Source organism: Alnus glutinosa, chromosome 6 (genome assembly GCF_958979055.1).
Source record: "Alnus glutinosa chromosome 6, dhAlnGlut1.1, whole genome shotgun sequence".
NCBI classification, from domain to species: Eukaryota; Viridiplantae; Streptophyta; class Magnoliopsida; order Fagales; family Betulaceae; genus Alnus; species Alnus glutinosa.
Window position 1 is genome coordinate 22,916,983 of NC_084891.1, and position 22,603 is coordinate 22,939,585.

The 22,603-nt window shown below is 39.4% G+C and overlaps 1 protein-coding gene across 1 annotated transcript; it reads right to left on the minus strand.

Moving 5' to 3' along the window:
* Window positions 1-1,728: 1,728 nt before the first annotated feature.
* On the minus strand, window positions 1,729-21,337 carry LOC133871965 (uncharacterized protein At1g28695-like). The gene is made up of 3 exons (XM_062309453.1): window positions 21,100-21,337; window positions 20,604-20,987; window positions 1,729-2,233 (listed from the first exon to the last, which is right to left on the minus strand). The coding sequence occupies exons 1-3, from the start codon at window positions 21,268-21,270 to the stop codon at window positions 1,733-1,735; spliced, it is 1,056 nt and encodes a 351-aa protein (XP_062165437.1). The 5' UTR covers window positions 21,271-21,337; the 3' UTR covers window positions 1,729-1,732.
* Window positions 21,338-22,603: the final 1,266 nt, after the last annotated feature.

A 22,603-nucleotide genomic window follows, 5' to 3' on the forward strand; every position in this document is an offset into this window, starting at 1 on the left:
TTTTCCAAACCAAAGAGCACGCCAAGCTTGGCTTGCGCAAAACTAGTTCATATAATCATACTGAAATGTCCAGGTACAGAACTAGACTGCATTCATAAATTATCTAGTACTTATCGACGATAGTACTTATCGACGATGCAGGTACTGGATCATCCGGGAATTCCAAAAATCTAGCAGTAAAACCAATTATTATTTTCTTGATCGATGATGCAGTCACTCACAAAGTAATTTAAACACTTATAATATTTATATGACAGAAATTTCTTCTAAACTGAATCGGAGGAAGGACATAAATTTCTTCCAAAATTGGGTTGGAAGAATTTCTTTCAACCTAGTCGATTTATAAAACTGTCATCTGTCTCTTAAGAATATAAGAAGCATGCACATGCTCTTTTAATAGTTATATATAATTAAAAAAAAAATCACGTTAATTAAAAAAATGATGTATTTCCCACACGTTAAGAGATACATGGAATGGATGAAATTTCTTCGACTCAAATTAAAATAAATTTATGTTGAACTAATTATCTAGTTATCAACGATGTAGGTATTGACAAATCCGAAAATCCTAACAATCCAGCAGTAAAAGCGCAAGGTAAAACAAAGCAAAAGCTTTTGTTTTGTTTTGTTTTTGTTTTGCATATAATTATTATTATTTTGATTGATGCGGTCACACTAGCTCACAAAGTAATTTAAACAATTTATAATGTATATATGTGTGTACGTATAAAACTAAACTTAGAATCAGGATTCAAAAACACACGTACGTACACACCTATATATATATGCTTAGAAAAATATACGATAATGTCTTTGGTAATTATCTTAATTATGAAATACACTGCGTTAAATTTGTAATCCGAATTATAAATCAGTGGCTAGCTGCATGGCTTTAATTCATGCATGCTACTTAATTAATTATAATCTCGAAAAAGAAGTTGACAATTAATATGGCAATTAATCAAGAGCTAATTATCAATTTATTTATCATCGATATTGCAGGTAATGGTGATAAACCAATATATAATGATCCCAAAGGTCCAATAACCAAGCCAAAGCCGAAGCACAAGTGTGATCCATTGAGTGCGTACGAACGTTGCCCACCTTAAGACCCATGAATAATAAAAATTTACTACAATATATATATATTTTTTTTGACATGTCCACATAAGAGAATGGAGGGGGATTCGAATTAGTGATCTCCGATTGGACTACCCCTTGAAAAATCCGATAGTAATTTTAAAGCCAAATAATATTTAGAAAGACACAATAAAAATTCTAATCCTCCTTATTACATGAATGCAACTAACTCTTTCACATACATAATTACTCGATCATGCGCCAATTGAAAGGCTCACTTATTCTAAATTAAACAAAACTATTTTGGAAATCTTGCCATGCCAACACAAATTTTGATTCTAGTTTTAAACAAATTAAACTATTTTGGATATTTGGACTTACAAAAGATACTTCTTCCACAAAATGCCCCGTCAAATCTATTCTAATCCCACAAATTAAGCTTTCCTAAAGTAGTAAAAGTACCATATATCCACTTAAATTCAATCAAATTTTGAAATGCCCCAAAAATCTAAAAAGGAATCTAGCAAACAATCTCCAATGACTCATTGTTTGGCGAATGAGTTTTATTAAATAATTTGACCGTACGGTTCTCCATAATTCAGAGTTTTATATATAGAGTTTGATATATATATATATCCGTCACAAGTGCCCTCTAAGTCCATGAGTGGACACATGCCACGTGGTTTGACCATCCAGATGTCAAACTATCATTGGTGGACGACGTGCTCTTGAGCATCTTCCAAACATGAATGAGAGCAGTCAGATCCGCCAGCTTGGCACTAATAGTACGACAGCAATTGGCATGGACGGTTGTGACAGCTTTAAAGTCTTTGCTATCTTGACAGAAGCCACTGAAATAGTTGGTGTCCAGGAATCTTACTGTGAGGCCTATGTCTCTAAACACACCTTCACGCATCATCATTATTAAAACATCTTGCTCCTTTAATCCCGTAGAGTTATCTTTCCGGGCGTACCATGCGTCAAATAATGAGATCGTCTTGTTGTTGGATCTGATCAGGTAGAATCCGGTGTTGATGGGGTTGCCATCCGACCGTCCATCACCGTTGAAAAAATCGGTGCTGATTTGAAGATCAATGCTTTCGTTTTGGCTCAGCCTTGGCAATGGATTCCTTAGCCACATCACATCTGTGTCCTGTGATAATTAAAACAACGCAATCAATTAATTATAATTAGGTCCAAACAAAACACATGCACGTGATAAGTTGCAATTTCCTTTTATTTTAATTAAGTTATTAATTAGAACCGGCCCTAGAGAGAAAAAAAACAAAAAAAGATAGAAGAAAGAAGAGAGGCGTTTGAAGAGGAGGACGAGGGAGGCTCCACACCTTCCTCCCTCCAATAGTGCTTCCCTTTTAGTCTTTCTAGGGTTATGGAGGTTTTTTGTTTTCTCCCTGGCACAGATCTAGTGGTGCTTTTGTTCTCCTAGTCATTCTAGAGCTATGGAGCTTTGGGTTTCCTAGTCATTTTAAGACTATGAGTCTCCTCTCTGTCCGTGTTGCCGCAGAAAGTTTAACTAAGCATTCTTCTGTTTTTTCCCTGGTTCCTCCAAGACACGTGCAGTTTTTCTTTTGATGTCGGCTTATGTTGGGTGTTTTCTGTAGTTTTTTTCTCTCTTTTTTAGAGTAGTTTTTGATCAAAATCTTTCTGTTAAATTTGCAGATTTTATTGAACTTTTTATTACTTCTTAACTAGATCAGCCATCTTTTATTTGTTAGAGCATTTCTAATAGCCTCATCAAAATAGCTTTTTAGTTATTTTGGTGAACCAATTTGATGAAAACACTAAAAAACCACTTATAGTAGCCTCACCATTTTAACCAAAAAGTTTTGATGAGTGAAATTACACATCAATTCTGATGAGTAATATTCAGTCACCAACTCACTCACCAATTTTGTTTCACATTTCTCTTTCACATGATCAGTACATTTTTTTTTTTTTCCTTTTTTTTCTCATTTTCTTCTCCCATTTCTCATCTCTCTCACACGATAATGTCCTTATTTCATGGATACGAAGGATTCTTTGTAAAAAGATTAAATAGAGAAAGAATAAAGAAATATTAAAAAAATATTATTTAAATGGAATAGTGATAGTAATAGTTAAAATTGTGAGGCTGTTGAGAGAATTTTAAAAAAGTGGCTAACTAGAATAGAGAAAAGTGATTTTCAGGTACTTTGATGAGTAAAATTTGATGAGGCTACTAGGAATGCTCTTAGGGGTGCTTTATTGTTAAAGAGTGGCTCAAACATTTATCCTTATAATATTTGTTTATTTATAGGCAACACTCAAGTCAGATTTTTCTAGCTTAGTGTGTAGGGTGTCGATGTGCCTCTATTTACTGTATTTGCCTTCGGGCCTCTTCAGATTAATGTATGGTAGCTCCGGTTATTTTGTTCAAAAAAAAAAAGTTATTAATTAATGATATTTTCACATCATTATTGATTTTATTTTTTTTACACCAATTTTTTTTACAAGTGTTAGAATATAAATTAAATGATTAAATTCCTCCTACAGGTTGCAGCTTTTAAGTATTTTGTAGTTTTGATTTTGCTACTGTATTTAGTAGCTGAGTTAAAGTTTACTTTTGGAAGAGTTCTAGTTTTTACTGGAGAGATGTATTGTTTTGGTGTTTGGTTATAAAATTTTAATTCATCCAAAAAAAAAAAAAAAGAACAAAAAATGTAAGAGGAAGAGGGAACAGCAAATATTAATAATTCATATATGGTATGGAAATATATAGCTAGATTGATTTTGGCTTACTAGCCGAATTAATTGAGTTATTCATCCCCCAGCTTAATTAGATGATATTTTCATATAAAGAAGAAAAGAAAAAAACGAAAAAGAAAAAAGGCTTAATTAGATGATAATCCTTAGGGTTAAACACCTTTTTAGTCCATGAGTTTTTATAACTTTATTTTTTAGTTCCTGAGTTTCAAATTGTATCATAGAAAGTACATCAATTCTAGGAAAAGATCGAATTGGTACATCGGTTAACTTTTTTGTCCAAAAACTAACAGTCTGCTACGTGTCAACCTCAGAGGTTGACACGTGGCACTATATAAAAAATTAAATATTTAAAAATTAATTAAAAAAAATTGATTTTTTTTTTTTTATTTTTTTTTATTTTTAAAAAGGGTGGTTGGCCAGGGGTGGTTCGGCCACCCCTTGGACAGAAAAAAATAAAAATAAAAAATAAAAAATAGCAAGATTGGTTTTGCCCTTAGGGGTGGTTCGACCAGTTTGGGGGTGGCCGAACCACCCCCGTGGCCTATGGGGGTGGTTTGGCCACCCCAAGAGCAAAACGGAAAAAATAAAATTTGGAGGGTTTGGCCCTTGGGGGTGGCCGAACCACCCTCAAGAAGATTGGCCGGATTGGGGGTGGTCGAACCACCCTTGTGGCCTATGGGGGTGGTTCGGCCACCCCAAGGACAAAACGGAAAAAAAAACAAAATTTGGAGGGTTTGGCTCTTGTGGGTGGCTGAACCACCCCCAAGGGCCACGGGGGTGGTTCGACCACCCCTAGACCGGCCGACCTAGTGGTGGTTGAACCACCTCCGTGGCCATTAGGGGTGGTCCGGCCACCCCCAAGGGCCAAAACCAATATTTATTTATTTATTTTTTTGGTTATTTTTTTGGCCACCCCTTGTGTTTTTATTTTTTCATTTTTTTTTTAATTTTGTTATTTTTTAATTAAGTTTTAAAGATTTTTAATTTTTTTATATAGTGCCACGTGTCAACCTTTGGTAAGCCGTTAGTTTTTGGACGAAAAACTTAACCGAGGTACCATCTATGATGCAAATTGAAACTCAGGGACTAAAAAATAAAGTTGTGAAAATTCAAGGACCATAGGAGTACTTAACCCTAATCCTTATGCCAGTTAAGGCTGTTAGGTCAACCTTTCCTCTTTTGGATTACTTGAAACATGGGGAAGGCTATTAATTAGAAGGTGTTGATATGCTAAAATTAAATCGAGCTGTATAAATCTAATGAATTAAGAACAATTTGCACCTTGAACTATAAATAAGTAATGAAATCTTGTTTATTGGGTAGTATATATCTTGTTAGCAATATATAATTAAATGCTATTTAACAATGTAAATAAGCAGCGAAATAATTAATTATATAAATACCTCTGGTCAATGTTTTGCTCAAGTAAAGTGAAGAAAATTTCAGAGAGTCTGGAAACCAGAAATTTAGAAAGGTTACTGAATGTCGTACTGATGGAATACATATGCTCTTTATTTACAGGCTAAGTCAGGCACCCGCAAAATTGTTATACACTGTAATTGTTCATTCCATCAAGGAATAATTAATTAATTAAATTGATTTGGTATCAATTTACAATATAAAATGATTTCACTCTATTTCACTTAAAATAAAAAGGATCTTTATTATCGGTTTCTTAGCGATTTCAAAACAAGCTGTTTGAAAAGATGATGATTTTGGGAGGGACCAGCATCTAGCAAGAAACATGACGCCGTATGGTTGAGCTTGGTCCTTGTAACTTCAATTACTAGGCTTTCACAACGTCGTTTGGCCCAAAGTAACATTAGCTCCATCGTGTTTTTGTCTTCTTCTAGGCACCGGCGCAGGAGTGTTTTTGGGCCTCATTCTTTCTGGTTCATCCTTTTTGTGTCTGAGAAGAATGTTAGGAGGTAATGGGGATTTTTTGAGGGGCTTTCCTTTGTCTGATGGTGAGTAAAAATGAATTACGATATCGGATGGGACAACGCAGAACCTTAGAGCAAAGGGATCCAAGTGTTTAGTGGGCCGGTTGGGAGTGCCGAAGAAACTCAATAAGGAGGCATTCAAAGCTGTCCTTATGCATATTTGGAGGCTTCCTGGTCGAGTGGTTTTTAAGGAGATACTAGAAAACCTCTGGTTATTCAAGTTTTCTGACGTAGGTGACAAACAAAAGGTGATGGTGGGGAGACCCTGGTCGTATGACCGGACTCTACTGATTCTTCATGATTTTGATAGGAAACTGGCGCCATATCAGATGGATTTCTTAGTCTCTCCTATCTGGGTTCAAAAACATAATATGCCACTTGGCTGTATGAACCAAGAAGTGGGCTTTCAAATCGGGAGCATGTTGGGTAAGGTAGAGGAAGTGGTTGTGGCGGAAGATAATGTTGGATGAGGCCGTTATCTATGAATTCGTGTGGCCATTAACTTGTATCGGCCATTGGAGTGGGGAATGACTCTTTTTCTCATAGGAAACTCTTGTTGGGTCTCGTTCAAATACGAGAAACTCCTAGTGTTATGCTTCAGCTGCGGAAGGATCCTTCATAGTCCCAAGGGTCGTTCTGATCTCCACTCAAAGAAAATGTCTCATGAGGATGGCTCAAAGGGTTGGGGGTTGTGGCTCTATGCAGACGATCTATCCAAAGAACCAAGAATTACTGAGGGACAGCCTAGTGCTCGGTCGTCATCTTTGGTGCTTTCCGGTTAGGGTCAAAAGGAAGTGGAACAGAAGGAAGAAATTTCGAGTATGGAAAGTAGTAGGTTGCGGATCGGCTGGATGAAAATTCAATGCGTCCAAATTTTCCCAAAGCGAGAGCCCAAAATCCCCATTTAACTGACGATTTGATGAGCCCAAGAGAATGAAAGGAAGAGATTTCGCAGGGAAACAAGAAATGGAAATATCTTTATGACAATGGAAGGAATTCCGAGAATAAAGTGGAGGTAAGTTTTAAACAAGATAATGCTCAATTGGTGAGGTGGCACTGTTTGCTGACGGGCTGGGTAAAAAACAAAATATTCAACATGGCCCGGTACACAGTGGGCCTGCAAAAAAGAATGATCACAAAAAGGGGTTTCCCCAAGCCCGTAAGGGGGGCACTCGTCAACAAGAGGGGCTACATGTAGGACATTCTGAATTTTGCTCTAAACGAGTTGTGGAGAACTTGGCACTTGCCTCGGTGAAGACACAAGTGGGGTCCTCTGATCATCCACTTCTTGGGTGTGGGTCAAGAGGAAGTCTCAAATTCTGGAAAAGGAAAGCTCGTGGGAACGAAATGGAAGGAAATTCTGCACCAACTCTAAGCTGCTTGTTGAAGACAAATGGGCAAGACGTAGCAGCAAAGGGAGCAGAAGGCAAAGGGAAACATGATTCCGGGTATGCTCTTCATGATCAAGATGCAAATATTGATTGTTTATTGGCGGAGGCTGCTGAGCAGCCCCGCCAACAGCCATGCGCCTCTTAAGTTGGAATTGACAGGGGCTTAGGAACCCCCAGACAGTTCAGGTCCTTCGTCAGTTGGTGAAGGAAAAGTCGCCTAGTTTGGTTTTCCTCATGGAAACCAAACTTACCCAGCATAAAGCTGGTTTTTTGAAGACTCGTTTGGGCTTTGATTTTTTATTATAGAATGTCGAGGGAGAAGTGGAGGAATGGAACTCCAGCAGCAATGTAACGATACTGAATTTTAGTCAAAGGCATATTAATGTTGAAATCAAGTCCAGTGGGAATGGGCTGGTTTGGAAGTTGACAGGTTTTTACGGGCACCCTGACCCAGCTAAGGGCTTGGAGGCTTGGTCTTTGCTGAAATTTTTGGCACAGGCTACTCCCTGTCCGTGGCTTGTGGTAGGGGACTTAAATGAAATTACTTGTCTATCAGAAAAATTCTCCTGCTCAGTTCGCTTGCGTGCTTTGATGGATAATTTCCGAGACACATTGGGGGAGTGCCACCTTGCTGATTTGGGTTTCAAGGGACAACTCTTCACTTGGACTAATGGTTGGCCTAGGGAGGGGAATACCTTGGAATGCCTAGATCATGCAGTGGCGAATGCTGAGTGGAGTAGCTGGTACAATGTTGTAGAAGTCAGTATTCTGCCATGGTGCGTTTCAGACCACAACCCTTTGTTCATCACCTACTCAAACTCTCTTGAGCTTAGATGGACAACGAGATGTCAGTTTTGGTTTGAAGCAGCCTGGGAAAAGGATTCCACTTCTAAGGAGTTAATCAAGAAGGAGTGGCGAGTGAAAGCACCAATTGGTGATTCTTGGGGCCAAGCGCGAAAGAAGTTGGATCGGTACAAAAAGTCCCTCCAAATTTGGGTTCATAAAACCATCCAAAAGGGGGTCGCTTAATACAAGAGAAGCAGTTGGAGTTGAGTGCTATACAGAGCTCGGGAAACCCTGAATTAGTTGAACATGAAAAATGTGTCCAGGAGGATCTTATTTCTCTGCTGGATCAGGAGGACCATATTTGGAGGCAGGGAGCTAAGGCTAACTGGCTGAAGGATGGGGACTGTAATACAAAATATTTTCTTGCTTGCGCTAGCCAACGGAGTCGAAGGAATACTGTCACAGAAATTGCAGATCAGAATGGGCGTTTGTGCACCAACTAGGGAGCTATTGAGGAAGCCTTTGTAAGTTATTTTCAAGGCCTGTTTACTGTTGGAGCTAATTTGAAGGTGGCAGAGTGTATCTGGCATGTTAAGCCTAGGGTTACCACTCAGATGAATAATAGGCTGCTTGAAGAATTCACAATAGAAGAAATTAGTCAGGCTCTACAACAGATGGCCCCTCTTAAGGCTTCGGGCCCGGATGGCTTCTCCGCATGCTTTTACCAACAAAACTGGGCTACGGTTCATGTTGAGGTCAGTTCTACAGTGCTCCACTTTCTAAATACGGGAGAGTTGAATCCAGATATTAATGCTACTAATATTGCCTTGGTCCCTAAGGTTCTTTCCCCTACTTGTGTGATTGATTTTCGACTAATTAGTTTATGCAATGTTTTGTATAAACTGATTTCTAAAGTTCTTGCAAATAGATTAAAATTTGTATTGCCTTACATTATTTCTAGCACACAAAGTGCATTTATCCCTGGTAGGTTGATTACTGATAATATTCTAGCTGCATATGAGACTTTGCACTCTATGCAGACTATGATGTTTAGCAGAATGGGATACATGGGGCTTAAGTTGGATATGAGTAAGGCGTATGATCGGGTTGAGTGAGATTTTTTGGAAGCAATAATGTTGAGGTTAGGGTTCTCTGAAAGATGGACTAATCTCATCATGACCTGTGTTCAGTTGGTCACTTATTCTGTGATTGTTAATGGCACATCCGTGGGGCATATTCACCCTTCCAGGGGGATCAGGCAAGGGGATCCTATTTCACCCTATCTGTTTGTTATATGTGCTGAGGCTCTCACTTCTCTTCTTCACCATGCTGAGTTGACAGAAGCCATCACGGGGGTCCCTTCTTCTTTACGGGGACCTAGGATCAGTCATTTATTTTTTTGTAGATGATAGTTTGATCTTTTGTAAAGCAAACTTTATGGAATGGAGGAGGGTTGTGAAGACTCTTGGTATCTATGAGGAGGGTTCAGGTCAGAAGCTGAATTTTCAAAAAACGACTATTTTTTTCAACCGTAACACTAGCCAGGAACGGATGAGGGATATTTTACAACTATCTGAACTGTCTGAGGCAACAAGATTTGATACTTATTTAGGCTTGCCCTCACTGATTGGAAAATTGAAAATGCAAGCTTTCTAGTCTATTAAGGAGAGGGTTGGCCAAAAGCTCAATAAATGAAGGTGAGATTTCTTTCACAAGCGGGTAAGGGGATTTTACTCAAAGCTATGGTCCAAGCCATACCGACTTACAGTATGAGTGTATTTCTCCTTCCCATTACTCTTTGCAAGGATCTTAACCACATGATGTAGGAATTCTGGTGGGGGCACATGTGTAATAGCTCATGGATCCATTGGATGAGTTGGGAGAGGATGGGCATAGCAAAATTTGCGGGGGGGCTTGGTTTTCGAGATTTACCTATGTTTAACAAGGCGTTACTTGCCAAACAAGTGTGGAGAATTCATCAAAATCCGAAGTCATTGGTTGCGCGATTCTTCAAAGCTAAATATTTTTCTAATGGCTCGGTTCTTGAAGCATCCCTGGGGTCACGACCATCCTATGTGTGGAGGAGCTTAGTTTCAGCTCAGGAATTACTCAAGCAAGGATTGGTGTGGCGAGTGGGGGACGGGACCAGTATTCATATATGGGGAGACAAATGGCTGCCGAGTTCTACTACTCATATGATGCAATCTGTCCCATGGTTGTTGGATGTACACGAACAGGTTTCTTGCCTCATTGACTCAGTTACAAAAGGGTGGAACTTGGAGTTGCTTTCATCTCTTTTTGATGAAGAAAAGGTCAACTTGGAGTTACTTATTTAGGCTTGCCCTCACTGATTGGAAAATTGAAAATGCAAGCTTTCTAGTCTATTAAGGAGAGGGTTGGCCAAAAGCTCAATAAATGAAGGTGAGATTTCTTTCACAAGCGGGTAAGGGGATTTTACTCAAAGCTATGGTCCAAGCCATACCGACTTACAGTATGAGTGTATTTCTCCTTCCCATTACTCTTTGCAAGGATCTTAACCACATGATGTAGGAATTCTGGTGGGGGCACATGTGTAATAGCTCATGGATCCATTGGATGAGTTGGGAGAGGATGGGCATAGCAAAATTTGCGGGGGGGCTTGGTTTTCGAGATTTACCTATGTTTAACAAGGCGTTACTTGCCAAACAAGTGTGGAGAATTCATCAAAATCCGAAGTCATTGGTTGCGCGATTCTTCAAAGCTAAATATTTTTCTAATGGCTCGGTTCTTGAAGCATCCCTGGGGTCACGACCATCCTATGTGTGGAGGAGCTTAGTTTCAGCTCAGGAATTACTCAAGCAAGGATTGGTGTGGCGAGTGGGGGACGGGACCAGTATTCATATATGGGGAGACAAATGGCTGCCGAGTTCTACTACTCATATGATGCAATCTGTCCCATGGTTGTTGGATGTACACGAACAGGTTTCTTGCCTCATTGACTCAGTTACAAAAGGGTGGAACTTGGAGTTGCTTTCATCTCTTTTTGATGAAGAAAAGGTCAAAGTTATTTCAAATATCCTCTCAGCCCTATGCAACCTCAGGATCGGCTTGTATGGAGTGGTACTTCCAATGGACTGCTCTCGGTCCGGAGTGCATATCATTTAGGCAAAGAAATTTAGAGAAGATCCGAAAGTGAGTGCTCTAAGTCTTCCTTAAGTGTTGAGATCTGGAAAGCCATATGGAGTATTAATGTACCGAATCCAGTGAAGGTTTTTTTGTGGAAGGCTGGTAACAATATCCTGCCTACTAGGATAAATTTATTCAAAAGAAAAGTGGTAGAGGCCATGTGCCAATGTTGTAAATAGGAGGAAGAATCAATCGTACATGTGCTATGGACCTGCCATGTTGCGATGGATGTCTAGGGGAGTGGACCAAAGATATTCCAAAAAAAAAACGCTTGGGGTATTTCTTTTCTTGAGATGATGTCAGGTTTTTTTTCCCAGTTCACTGCTGCATAAATGGAACTTTTGGTGATTTTGGTCCGTCGTATTTGGCTTCGGAGAAACACATTTGTGTTTGAGGGCATTTTCACTCCGCCTAAAATAATGGTCTCTTTGGCCATTGAAGCCCACCAAGAGTATAAGCTGTGTCACCAAAAAATGCAGCCTGTTGTTGAGGTATTGGCACCCATTCCTGTGAGAAAGTGGCAACCGCCACCTGTGGGGGTAGTTAAAGTAAATTGGGATGCTGCGGTTAATAGAAGGGAGGGTTGCGTAAGTGTTGGTATTGTGGCTCGTGACTGTGAAGGTATGTTTCTGGGTGCAAAATGTTTGTTTTGTTCGATTAATGCTGATCCAACGGTGGCTGAAGCGATGGCAGCTACCCATGCAGTGATTTTTTGCCAAGAGGTGGGGTTTTTTGACGTAATGCTCGAAGGGGATGCGCTTCAAGTGGTTAAAGAAATTCAGTCAAGACCTCCTCATACAAGCTGGATTGGGCATTTTGTGGAGAGCATGCAGCATGAATTGGTTGGATTTAGATCCTCTTGTGTTGTTTTTACGCCTAGGGAAACAAATGGTGTAGCCCACTCTATTGCAAAACTGGCTATTTCATCTAGGCAAAATTCTATGTGGTTAAAGGATGTACCTAGTCATGTTTCTTCTCTTGTACTTAGGGATCAAGTTTCTCCCTAGACCTTTTTTGGTCGTTTTCTTATCAATATAGATGATATCCTGATCTGTTAAAAAAAAAAAGATATCAACTTACAAATTAATGCCTATAACAATTAATTTGATTTGATTCCATTAGGTAATTTAATTGTACATGTATAAGATATAGAAGATAAAATCTTACATATATATCTTTCTTTCTACATGTAGAAAGTCAGAGATATTTTCTTTAATTATCCTGCCTAGAGCTTGTAAGGGGTCTTCTATAAATTAAAACTCTAGCTAGAATTATTGAATAAGAGCATGCATGGTACAATTTTCTTAGCATATTCAATATCTAGCTTCTACAATTTTCTAATGAAAGAATTCCAAAAGTATGACCAAGTTTAATTTCTTAATTGGTGGAACTCAATGACCTTTGCTTACAACATCAAACAATTTTACCTCTACATGATAATCTTAGTCTATTTAATATATTATAAATCTGTACGTAGAAGAAACCCCTATAACATTAATATTCCTAATAAAAGCTTGAATTCGATCTCAGATTTCATGAAGACTAATATTGTTCACTGCACGTGGCAGCCATAGATCTATATTTAGATTTAGCTGATGAACAAGAAACAATTTGTTGCTTCTTAGACTTCCATGAAACAAGAGAATCACCAAGAAAAACGCAATATCCTGTAATAGATTTTTAAGTATCCATACATCCTGCCCAATCAGCATCGCAAAAAGCTTTGAGTTGCATATCTGACTTTGCATGAAATAAAAGACCTTGAGCTGGAGCAAATTTAATATATCTAAGAACCCGTTGAGCTGCATCAAGATGAGGTTGTCTCGGTTTATCTATAAATTGGCTTAAAGTTTGAACTGAATAAGCTAGGTCGGGCCGAGTAATAGTCAAGTAGAGGAGACGACCAATCAATCTCCTATAAACTGTAGGATCCAAGAGAAGAACACCATCATCCCTGACAACTTCAAATTCTGCTCCATAGGAAATTGAACAGGTTCTGAAGCTAGCAAGCCAGAATCTTCCAAAATCTATAAGGCATACTTTTGTTGGCTAACAGAAATTCCACTAGAAGACCGAGCAATTTCTAAACCAAGAAAGTATTTCAAATAACCCAAATCCTTGAGTTTAAACTTATCATTCAACATAGTAATGAAAGAAGAGATTGCAACATAATCATTGCTTGCAATGGACACATCATCAACATAAATGAGTAAGGCAAGAAAAGAGGATCCTTGCACCCTAGTGAATAAGGGATAGTCTGCCTTTGATTGGATAAAACCAAAATCAAGAAGAGTTGATGAAAATTTGAAAAACCATTGCCTTGAGACTTGCTTTAAGCCATACAGAGATTTTGTGAGTCTACACACCTTAGACTCCCCCTTAACACCAAAACCAGGAGGCATTTTCATTTAAACTTCCTCATGTAATTCACCATGCAAGAAAGCATTATTTACATCCAATTGGTGTAAAAACCAATTCTTGGTAGCAGCTAAGGCTAAAAACATCGAACAGTGGTCATTTTTGCTATGGGAGAGAATGTGTCCTGGTAATCCAATCCCTCACATTGAGTGTGTTAGTATTTTATATTGGCTACATTCTGGATGACAAAAATACTTTTATGTAATGGTTGCAAATTAACAGGATGATCGGTTCTCATTCAGAGTCTTCATGTATACGGACAATGTTCATTTCAAAACATGTGACTGATCACAAGTTTCTAGAAGATGGTCATGAAGATTCCTTGCAAATTCCAAGACAGAAAAGACAGAAAAATCGGTTCCTATGCAACCGTCCGAACGAGCCTTTGAAGGCGTCTGGACGCTCCGCAATGTCTAGAAGCTTTAGTATTGAAGCCGTCCGGACGAGCCTTTGAAGGCGTCCGGACGCCCCGCAGTGTCTAGAAGCTTCATCATTAAAGACGTCCGGACATCAGAGTAAGCTTTTCAGAATATTTCGAACTTCCGTTCGAACGCGGAAAGGAGTTATAGCGAAGATTGTCCGAATGCACGGCCAAGCCGTCCGAACGTATACCTGTTATGGAAAGATTTGCGCTATTCTGGAAGGCAGTCTCATAAGACCGTCCGGACGAAGCTAACTTCCGTCTAGACACTCGATAGCCAGAGTTCGATTTTAAGCAGATTTAGGTTTTCTATAAGCCTATAAATAGAGGGCTCTAGGTTTGTAAATCGTATGAATTCTGTAACGAATTTCATAGTGCTTAGAGAGGGTGTTTAGGGAGAAGCTAGCTCTCTAGTCATTGCCAGTATGTGCTCAACAGTTCGTGTGAAGTTTATCTTAGGGTTCGTCCCTAAGGTAAATGAATCCATCAAAGACCCCTTCAAGTAGGATACTTGGTTGGGAAGCGTTCACGATGAGCTTCGTGTTATAATTAAAGGTATGATTACTGCAATAGGTTTTATGAGTACGAGTGCTTTGTAACTTGCTTTGTTTTTGGATAGTGGAGTTCCTGGGTTTGGCTGTCCCAGAGTGATTTTTCTCTTCACAAAGTTTCCACTTCGTCAACAAATATCTTGTCTTTTTATTTTCCGCATTTAAAGATATTTTTGTTGCATACAAACACACACACTTGGTTGTTAGAAGTCAATATTTATTTTCAGAAGGTATCCCTTAGCAACTAACCTAGCCTTATAACTTTCAACACTACCATCAACTCTATGTTTGATTTTATAAACCCACTTACACCCGGTTGGATGTTTATGAGGTGGGAGATCACAAACAACCCAAGTATTATTAGCCTCCAAAGCTGAAATCTTAGCTGACATAGCCTCACGCCAAGACTCAAACTTAATAGCCTCATGGTAATAAGAAGGTTGGATTGAGCAGAAATTGAAGAACAAAAGTGTTTGTAAGCAGGAGACAAATGATCATAAGAAACGTAATTAGACAAAGAATAAGGAATACCTGAATTTTGTGCTGTGGAAGAAGATAGAGATGGGGAAGAAGAAGCCAATTGACAATGGTAATTCTGCAGGTACCGAGGTTGAGTTTTAACTCTTGTGGATTTTTGAAGATTAGAAGGTTAAGATAAGGGTGGAAGAGGAACATCCAAAGGTTGTGTTAGTATTTTGGCCTCATTCTGTGTTTGGATAAAATCACTTATGTGTAAAGATGCTGTAAAAAAGGATTCCACTTGTTAGAGCATTTTCAGAAGACTCTGTACTGCGAAAAAGATAGAAGATTTTAGATTCCCTGTCAGCCGTCCGGACGACGTGTCATCCCGTCTGGACGCCCATCTGTCCACTATTCCATCTGTTCGGACGACATGTTCATCACGACCGGACGCCAGACAGACCAACATCATCTGTCCGGACGACGTATCTTTTTCTTCCGGACCCTACACTATGTCGAGAAGCTTCTGTTCCAGCTTGCATCCGTCCGGACCTCTCAGCAGCCCGTCCGGACGTCCATCAGTGATCGATCGGCTTCAGATTCTTTCCAAGTTCAGTATATGGAAAGATCGACTTCAACCGTCCGGACGATGTGATTTTCCGTCCGGACGCAATCATAAATAAGGCAAGAATCGCAATTCAAATGTCACCGTCCGGACGTCAGTCAGCATTGGTCCGGACGCGCGCTCATCAGTTAAGGAAATTGCCGATTCGACTTCAACCGTTCGGACGTCTGCCTCTCTTGGTCCGGACGCACGCATAGCAGATATAGAAATTGCGTGTTGAAGAATTGCCGTCCGGACGTTCATCCCCTTGGTCCGGACGCGCTAAGCCTTATATGGAAATTACTTGCAGCGGATGTGCGACCGTCCGGACGTCAGTGTCTCACCGTCCGGACGCGGCTCTTAAACACGAAAGATTTTCAGCGAAATTTTCAGAAAATCCTGTCACACAGTTGTTCGTCAGGACGACCCAAGTTCACCGTCCGGACGGCGTCCATACATATTACAGCAGTCACCCATTCTGCACCTCAGCCTATAAATAGAGGCCCATGGGCATTGAGAACTGCAAGAATTCGGTATTGAATTCCACAAGAGCTCAGAGAAGTTCAAGATCCCTCTGAAGCCGTTTCAAGTGTGTTGCGCTACAACTGAAGTCTATCTTAGAGGTCGGCTCTAAGGTAAGGAATTCCATTGAAGACCCATTCAGGTAGGAGACCTGGTTGGGAAGCGTTCATGTTGGATTACACGTCAGAGAGCAAGGTTCGACCACTGCATCGGTACATGTGAGTGTTACTATCTTGTATCTTGCTTCGTCTTCTGAATAGTGGAATTCCTGGGTTTGGCTGCCCCGGAGTGGTTTTTCTCTTGATTGAGTTTCCACTTCGTCAACAAAAATCTGTGTGTCTTTTACTTTCCGCTATGCTTAATTTTTGTTGACACTTGTTGCACACACTTTATTTTTAGAAGTCAATTTCAATTTTCAGGTTGTATTTCTGGATTTGGATGATAAGATAAAGATTAATTTTTCTGAGGTTTTTGGTTGAGGAATAGGTACTAGACTAAAAGATGCATGTAGGGTTGTATGAGGTACAGGTGGTGCTGAATTATGGTGAAAATGAGATGGAGATGTGTGAGGTTGATAAGGTGCAGGTGATGAATAAGAAGGTAGAAAAACAGGAAAATCTGAAAAATTATCAACATAAATAGGTAAAGGAAGTAATGAATTGGGTGATGTAGAACAAGATAAACAACCATCACTAGAGGCTTGTGTGAAATTACCATAGTGAGTACAGATCAGTTTGTCCTTCCGATATGGCTGCTTGACAAACTGATTCATTGGTGTAGTCATAAGAGCAGCAGAATCCAGGTTGAGAGCCTGTGTCTTGACAAAAATTTCTTGCTGCTTTTCTTCTTGAGTGATCATGGAGAAGACTTGTTAACAGAAGGCAGAGGCTCCATGAGAAGAATTTGACCACGAATTGCAGCAAAAGACTCATTGAGTCCCATCAGGAATTGATAAACATATTCTTGATGATAGTGTTCGGCAACAATTTTCATACCACCACAAGAACAGGGAGGAATCGGGCGGTAATTGCTCAACTCATCCCATAAAGATTTGAGCTGAGTGAAATATGAACTTACAGAGGAATTATCTTGAGAAAGTGTCGAGATCGACTTATGCAGCTAAAAAACCCTAGGTCCGTTCTTCTGCGAAAAATGCTTATTTAGGTCAATCCACATGCCATAGCATGTATCGATGTAGATGATACTCACAGCAATTTCTTTGGAGACAGAGTTGAGAATCCAAGACAAGATCCTATTATTACAACGAATCCAGGCGTGATACTCGGTACCAGCATCAACCAAAGGTTGAGGAAGACTTCCATCGACGAATGCCAATTTGTTCTTGGCAATGAGAGCCATCAGCATCGATCGGCTCCAGGTATTGTAGTTTTCACCAATGAGCGGCTGAGAGACGAGAATTGCTCTTGGACTTTCACCTTGGGGCAAGTAGAAGGGACTGGTTGGATTGGTGAAAATTGAAGGTGAACCGATGAATTGAAGAGGAGGATTTTCAGTGTTTGTGAAATGAATGTTATTGGAAGGAATTTCCGACGAGGAAAAAGAGTTTTCAGGTGCCATTGTTGTGTGCTTTGATACCATGTCATTATTCTAAACAACCATCACTAGAGGCTTGTGTGAAATTAATAGCAAAAGGAAATATTTGTTCATGAAAGACAACATCTCGGGAAACAACAACAGATTATGTATGCAAGTTGAAAAATGTGTATCATTTTGTGCCAAATGGATAACCAATGAAAATACAAGGAGTTGCCCGAGAATCAAATTTGGTTCTATGTCTAGATAAAGTGGAAATATATGCTAGACATCCAAAAACTTTGAGATGAGAGTATGAAGGTAGAATGGAAAAAAAGATTTCATGAGGAGTTCTATTTGACGAAATAGGAGTTGGAATTTGATTGATAAGATGGGCTGCTATTAGAATGCATTCACCCCAAAAATGGATGGGAACTTGAGATTGAAATATCAAAGCCCTAGCAACATTCAACAAATGTTGATGTTTGTGCTCCATAACAGCATTTTGTTGTGGAGTTTCAACACAACTTAATTGGTGAATGGTGCCATGGGAAGAAAAAAAATCATCCATTTTAAATTCTGAACCATTGTCAGAACATCGACATTTAATTTTGAGATTAAATTTGGTTTCAACAAATCGAAAGAAAGATTGTATCAAGGAACGAGTTTGTGCTTTAGATTTCATCAAGTGAATCCAAGTAAAACGAGTATGGTCATCAACAATAGTAAGGAAGAAACGCGAACCATTTATTGAAGGAGTGGCCATTGGCCCTAAAATGTCACAGTGAATTATTTCAAAAGGCATACAACTCACATTTGTGTGTACAGGAAAAGGGAGACGATGCTGTCTAGCTAATGGACAAACAGTACAAGTATCATGAGAATTACAAGAAATCTCAGGAAATTTATTATGCAACAAATGCATTCAGGTGGTTGATGAATGACCTAATCTATAATGCCATACATCACTCAAAGAAGATTTTATTGAGCTAAAACAAGTGGTATAGGATGAAGATGGTGTGGAAGAAACCTTTGGGTCATGCAGCAAGTAGAATAAGCCAACTTCCTCTCTACCCACTCCAATCGTCCTCCAAGGGCACAAATTTTGTATAAAACAGAAACCAGCAAGAAAGATTAGACAAGCTTGCAAAAATTTGATAATTTTGCTAGTTGAAATGAGATTAAAAGTAAAAGAAGGAACACACAAAACTTCAGTCAATGTAAGATTGGCTGAAATGACTACGATTCCTATGTGTGTGATAGGAACCACAGAACCATTTGGAAGCTTAACAAATGTGGAAACCACATCAGTTATAGTGGTGAAAAGGGATGGACAATTGATCATATGATCAGTTGCCCCTGTATCAATAATCCAGGGAGTGGATTTTGAATGAGAAGTTGAAAATTTTGGAACAAAAATTGAAGAAAAACCGAATGTTTAGGATTCAGATAAAAGAAATGAGAATAGAACCTGTTACAGAGGAAGAAGTGGGAGCCGGAGCAAATAAAGTGGTAATAATACTACCTGCCATGTTAGCGAAAGGTTGTTGAACAACAGATTGTTGCTGCAACAGAGAGAGAAGTTGTTGGCATTGAGCAGGAGTGATAGTCAACTGAGGAACAATTTGCAGAGGATCATGCTGCTGAGGTTGAGGATCAATGTCTTGTACATTGTTGGCAGAATGTGAAGAAGAAGGCTTCTTGAGATTCTTGGTAAACTTAAATCTCGGGGGAAAGCCATGAAGCCGATAACACTTATCGGCTGTATGTCCAGGAACTCCATAGTGAGTACAGATCTGTTTGTCCTTCCGATATGGCTGCTTGACAAACTGATTCACTGGTGTAGTCATAAGAGCAACAAAATCCTAGTTGAAAGCCTGTGTCTTGACAAAAATTTCTTGCTGCTTTTCTTCTTGAGTGATCATGGAGAATACCTTGTTAACATAAGGCAGAGGCTCTATGAGAAGAATTTGACCACTAATTGCAGCAAAAGACTCATTGAGTCCCATCAGGAATTGAAAAACATATTCTTGATGATAGTGTTCAGCAACAATTTTCATACCACCACAAGAACAGGGAGAAATCGGGCGGTAATTGCTCAGCTCATCCCATAAAGATTTGAGATGAGTGAAATATGAACTTACAGAGGAATTATCTTGAGAAAGTGCCGAAATCGACTTCTGCAGCTAAAAACCCCTAGGTCCATTCTTCTATGAAAAACGCTCCTTTAGGTCAATCCTCATGCCATGGCATGTATCGATGTAGATGATACTCGCAGCAATTTCTTTGGAGACAGAGTTGAGAATCCAAGACAAGATCATATTATTACAACGAATCCAGGCGTGATACTTGGTACCAGCATCAACCGAAGGTTGAGGAAGACTTCCATCAACGAATGCCAATTTGTTCTTGCCAATGAGAGTCATCAGCATTGATCGGCTCCAGGTATTGTAGTTTTCACCGATGAGCGGCTGAGAGACGAGAAATGGTCCTAGACTTTCGCCTTGGGGCAAGTAGAAGGGACTGGTTGGATTGGTCAAAATTGAAGGTGAAACAGTGAATTGAAGAGGAGGATTTTCAGTGTTTGTGAAAGGAATGTTATCAGAAGGAATTTTCAACAAGGAAGAAGAGTTTTCAGGCGCCATTGTTGTATGCTCTGATACCATGTCAAGTTCTGGAAAGAACAGAGAGAGAATGCGGAAAACAAAGAAACGGAGAGAAAGAATTCTCATTGAATGAATTGCGTTAACTAAAAAACTCAAGCTTTACAAATATATATATATATATATATATATATATATATAGACCAAGAATACAAGCCAGAAAGAAAAACTAACTCTAAACTAACTAACGAAACTAATACAACAGAATAACTGAACTAAGAAAAATTCTTTTCTTTTATTCTAATATAATATCATCTTCAATTGGAAGCTGCTAATGTGAATAATTAAAATTGATCAGTAAGATCATAACCTATGCACGTACCGTGAATATGAAATTGTAACCTCGCTTCAGTACGTCTCCCAGAAAGAGGGTTCTACTCCACATCATCTTGATAAAACCATCGGACATGTACAGCTTCTCGCCATCGGAATCCAAGCCGCCGTCCATCTCAAGCTGGTAGCAATGAAGCCGAAGAAACTCGCAGCGTTCGAACGACATCTGATCGACAGTAACGAGTAAAAGGTGGTCGACCAGTTCCCGGGTATCTTCCCCGAGCCAAAAACTATCCAGAAACATATCAAGCATCGGCTTATCTCCCTCCACGTAAGCCTTGTTGACAATAGTGATTACCACAGTCCTGTTCCCCATGGAAGCCTCAGACAAAGCTGCCTCCAATGCATCTCTATGGCCAGTGATCATGTCGCCCTAATTATATATATATCACATAATATAATAGCGCACAAATTCAAATAAAGGTATTGTCATTCTCAAAGGGATGCAGATAATTAAAAAGAAGAAGAAGGAAAAAAATGCTTACTTTCTTAGAGGGTTGTGGACACTGGTTACATTGTACGGAAAGGAGTGGCTTGAAAGTGGTCGGGATGCAAGCGAAGACAAAGAGTAAACCGAGGAACAAGAAGACGGAGATGAGTGCTATATGGCCGACTCGATCCTTGAGGTTATTCATCTGTTTGAGGATTGATGACATTTGTTGAACTTCAAGGTACTTCAGTTCTTCCTTCCCAGATGTGAGACGTCAGTTCTAAGAGTTCTAATCGATCTTATATTAGGAGCAATTTTTTCATGGCATCCAATGACGTGATGGGTCTATTTTCTTCTAATAATATTGCCTATTTAGGTTTGATTTTCTTGTAAGATTTATTCCGGGCCATTATGTTAGAATATTTATACTCTCTATATTAGGTTTATCAATGTTTACCTTATTTAAGTCTACGGTTTCTTAATTGCTCACTATTTATTGTCTCTTTATAAATAGAGAGTTATGTAATAATATTTTATATAGTGAATGAACAAGATGTAGCTTATACGTCTCTTTCAGCTTCCGGGTGCCAAGGCATGCTATGGCCGGCCTTGGTGGGTGCCGTGGCATTTCATGGGCTGCTGCCTTGGTGGGATTGGTGGAAGGATGTCGTAGTATGCCCATAGGCATTATAAACCGAGGTTAGTGGCATGCCATGACTGGCTTGGTGGGCGTCGTGGCATGCCATGGCCTATCTTTGGGGGGGGGGGGGGGGGGGGGGGGGGGGGCTCTGTGGCATGCCTAAGTGTGTGCCATGGCTTGCCCTGATCTTCCGCTCTCTTTTTCTTTCACATAACATTACTTTTTATTTATTTTTACATTGACACATCAGCTTTTAATGATCAGTAGGATACTATATACGTGTGGAGGCAAAGCCTAGCTAGTACTTTGCTTCGTGCTCAGGTTAAAATTATGTTGGTGAGGACAAAACTTAGCTAGCTAGCTAGCTAGGTTTTGGATTTAAAACCATAGATTTCCAACAACTAAGGTTTTTTTTTTTTAATTGAATAATAAAAATGGTTATAAGAGAGAGGATGATTTCCACTTCTGATTCAAAAGGAAGAAGTGGATAATCCAATTAATAAAAAATGGGTAGGCTCCTCAATAATAGTCCCAAACCAAATATATACAAAAAAATATTTCTCAACGCTCAATAGTTTGAGGAACCTTTATTTTTATTTTTATCTTATATTTATTTTTATTTTTTTCATATTTGCGCAAGATCACGTTGGGTGCCTTGTCTACCAAGATTAATTTATTTGACGGTTGGGTCATCCGGAAGCCCTTTTGGGGAAGGCTGTTACATCCCTTAATTACACCATGGCAACTAGGCAAGGAGGTTAGCGCGCTGGACCTGTCTTCACACGTGCCATGTGCCCTGCACTTTTTTCTTTTCTTTTCATTTTTTTTTTTTTTTTTTTCCGCACGTGTCTCCTCTCCTAACAGGGCTATGACTTTTGACCTTTCCCGCGCTCTATCAATTGGTCCTATAAGGCTATAA

Bases quoted from the DNA above. Each gene is read 5' to 3' on its own strand.
- LOC133871965 (XM_062309453.1), bottom strand. From the start codon at position 21,270: ATGTCATCAATCCTCAAACAGATGAATAACCTCAAGGATCGAGTCGGC. The intron at 20,988-21,099 runs GTAAGCATTTTT...ATATATAATTAG, and splicing joins GTCCACAACCCTCTAAGAAA to GGCGACATGATCACTGGCCA. The intron at 2,234-20,603 runs GTACGTGCATAG...TAATTATCACAG, and splicing joins GTTACAATTTCATATTCACG to GACACAGATGTGATGTGGCT.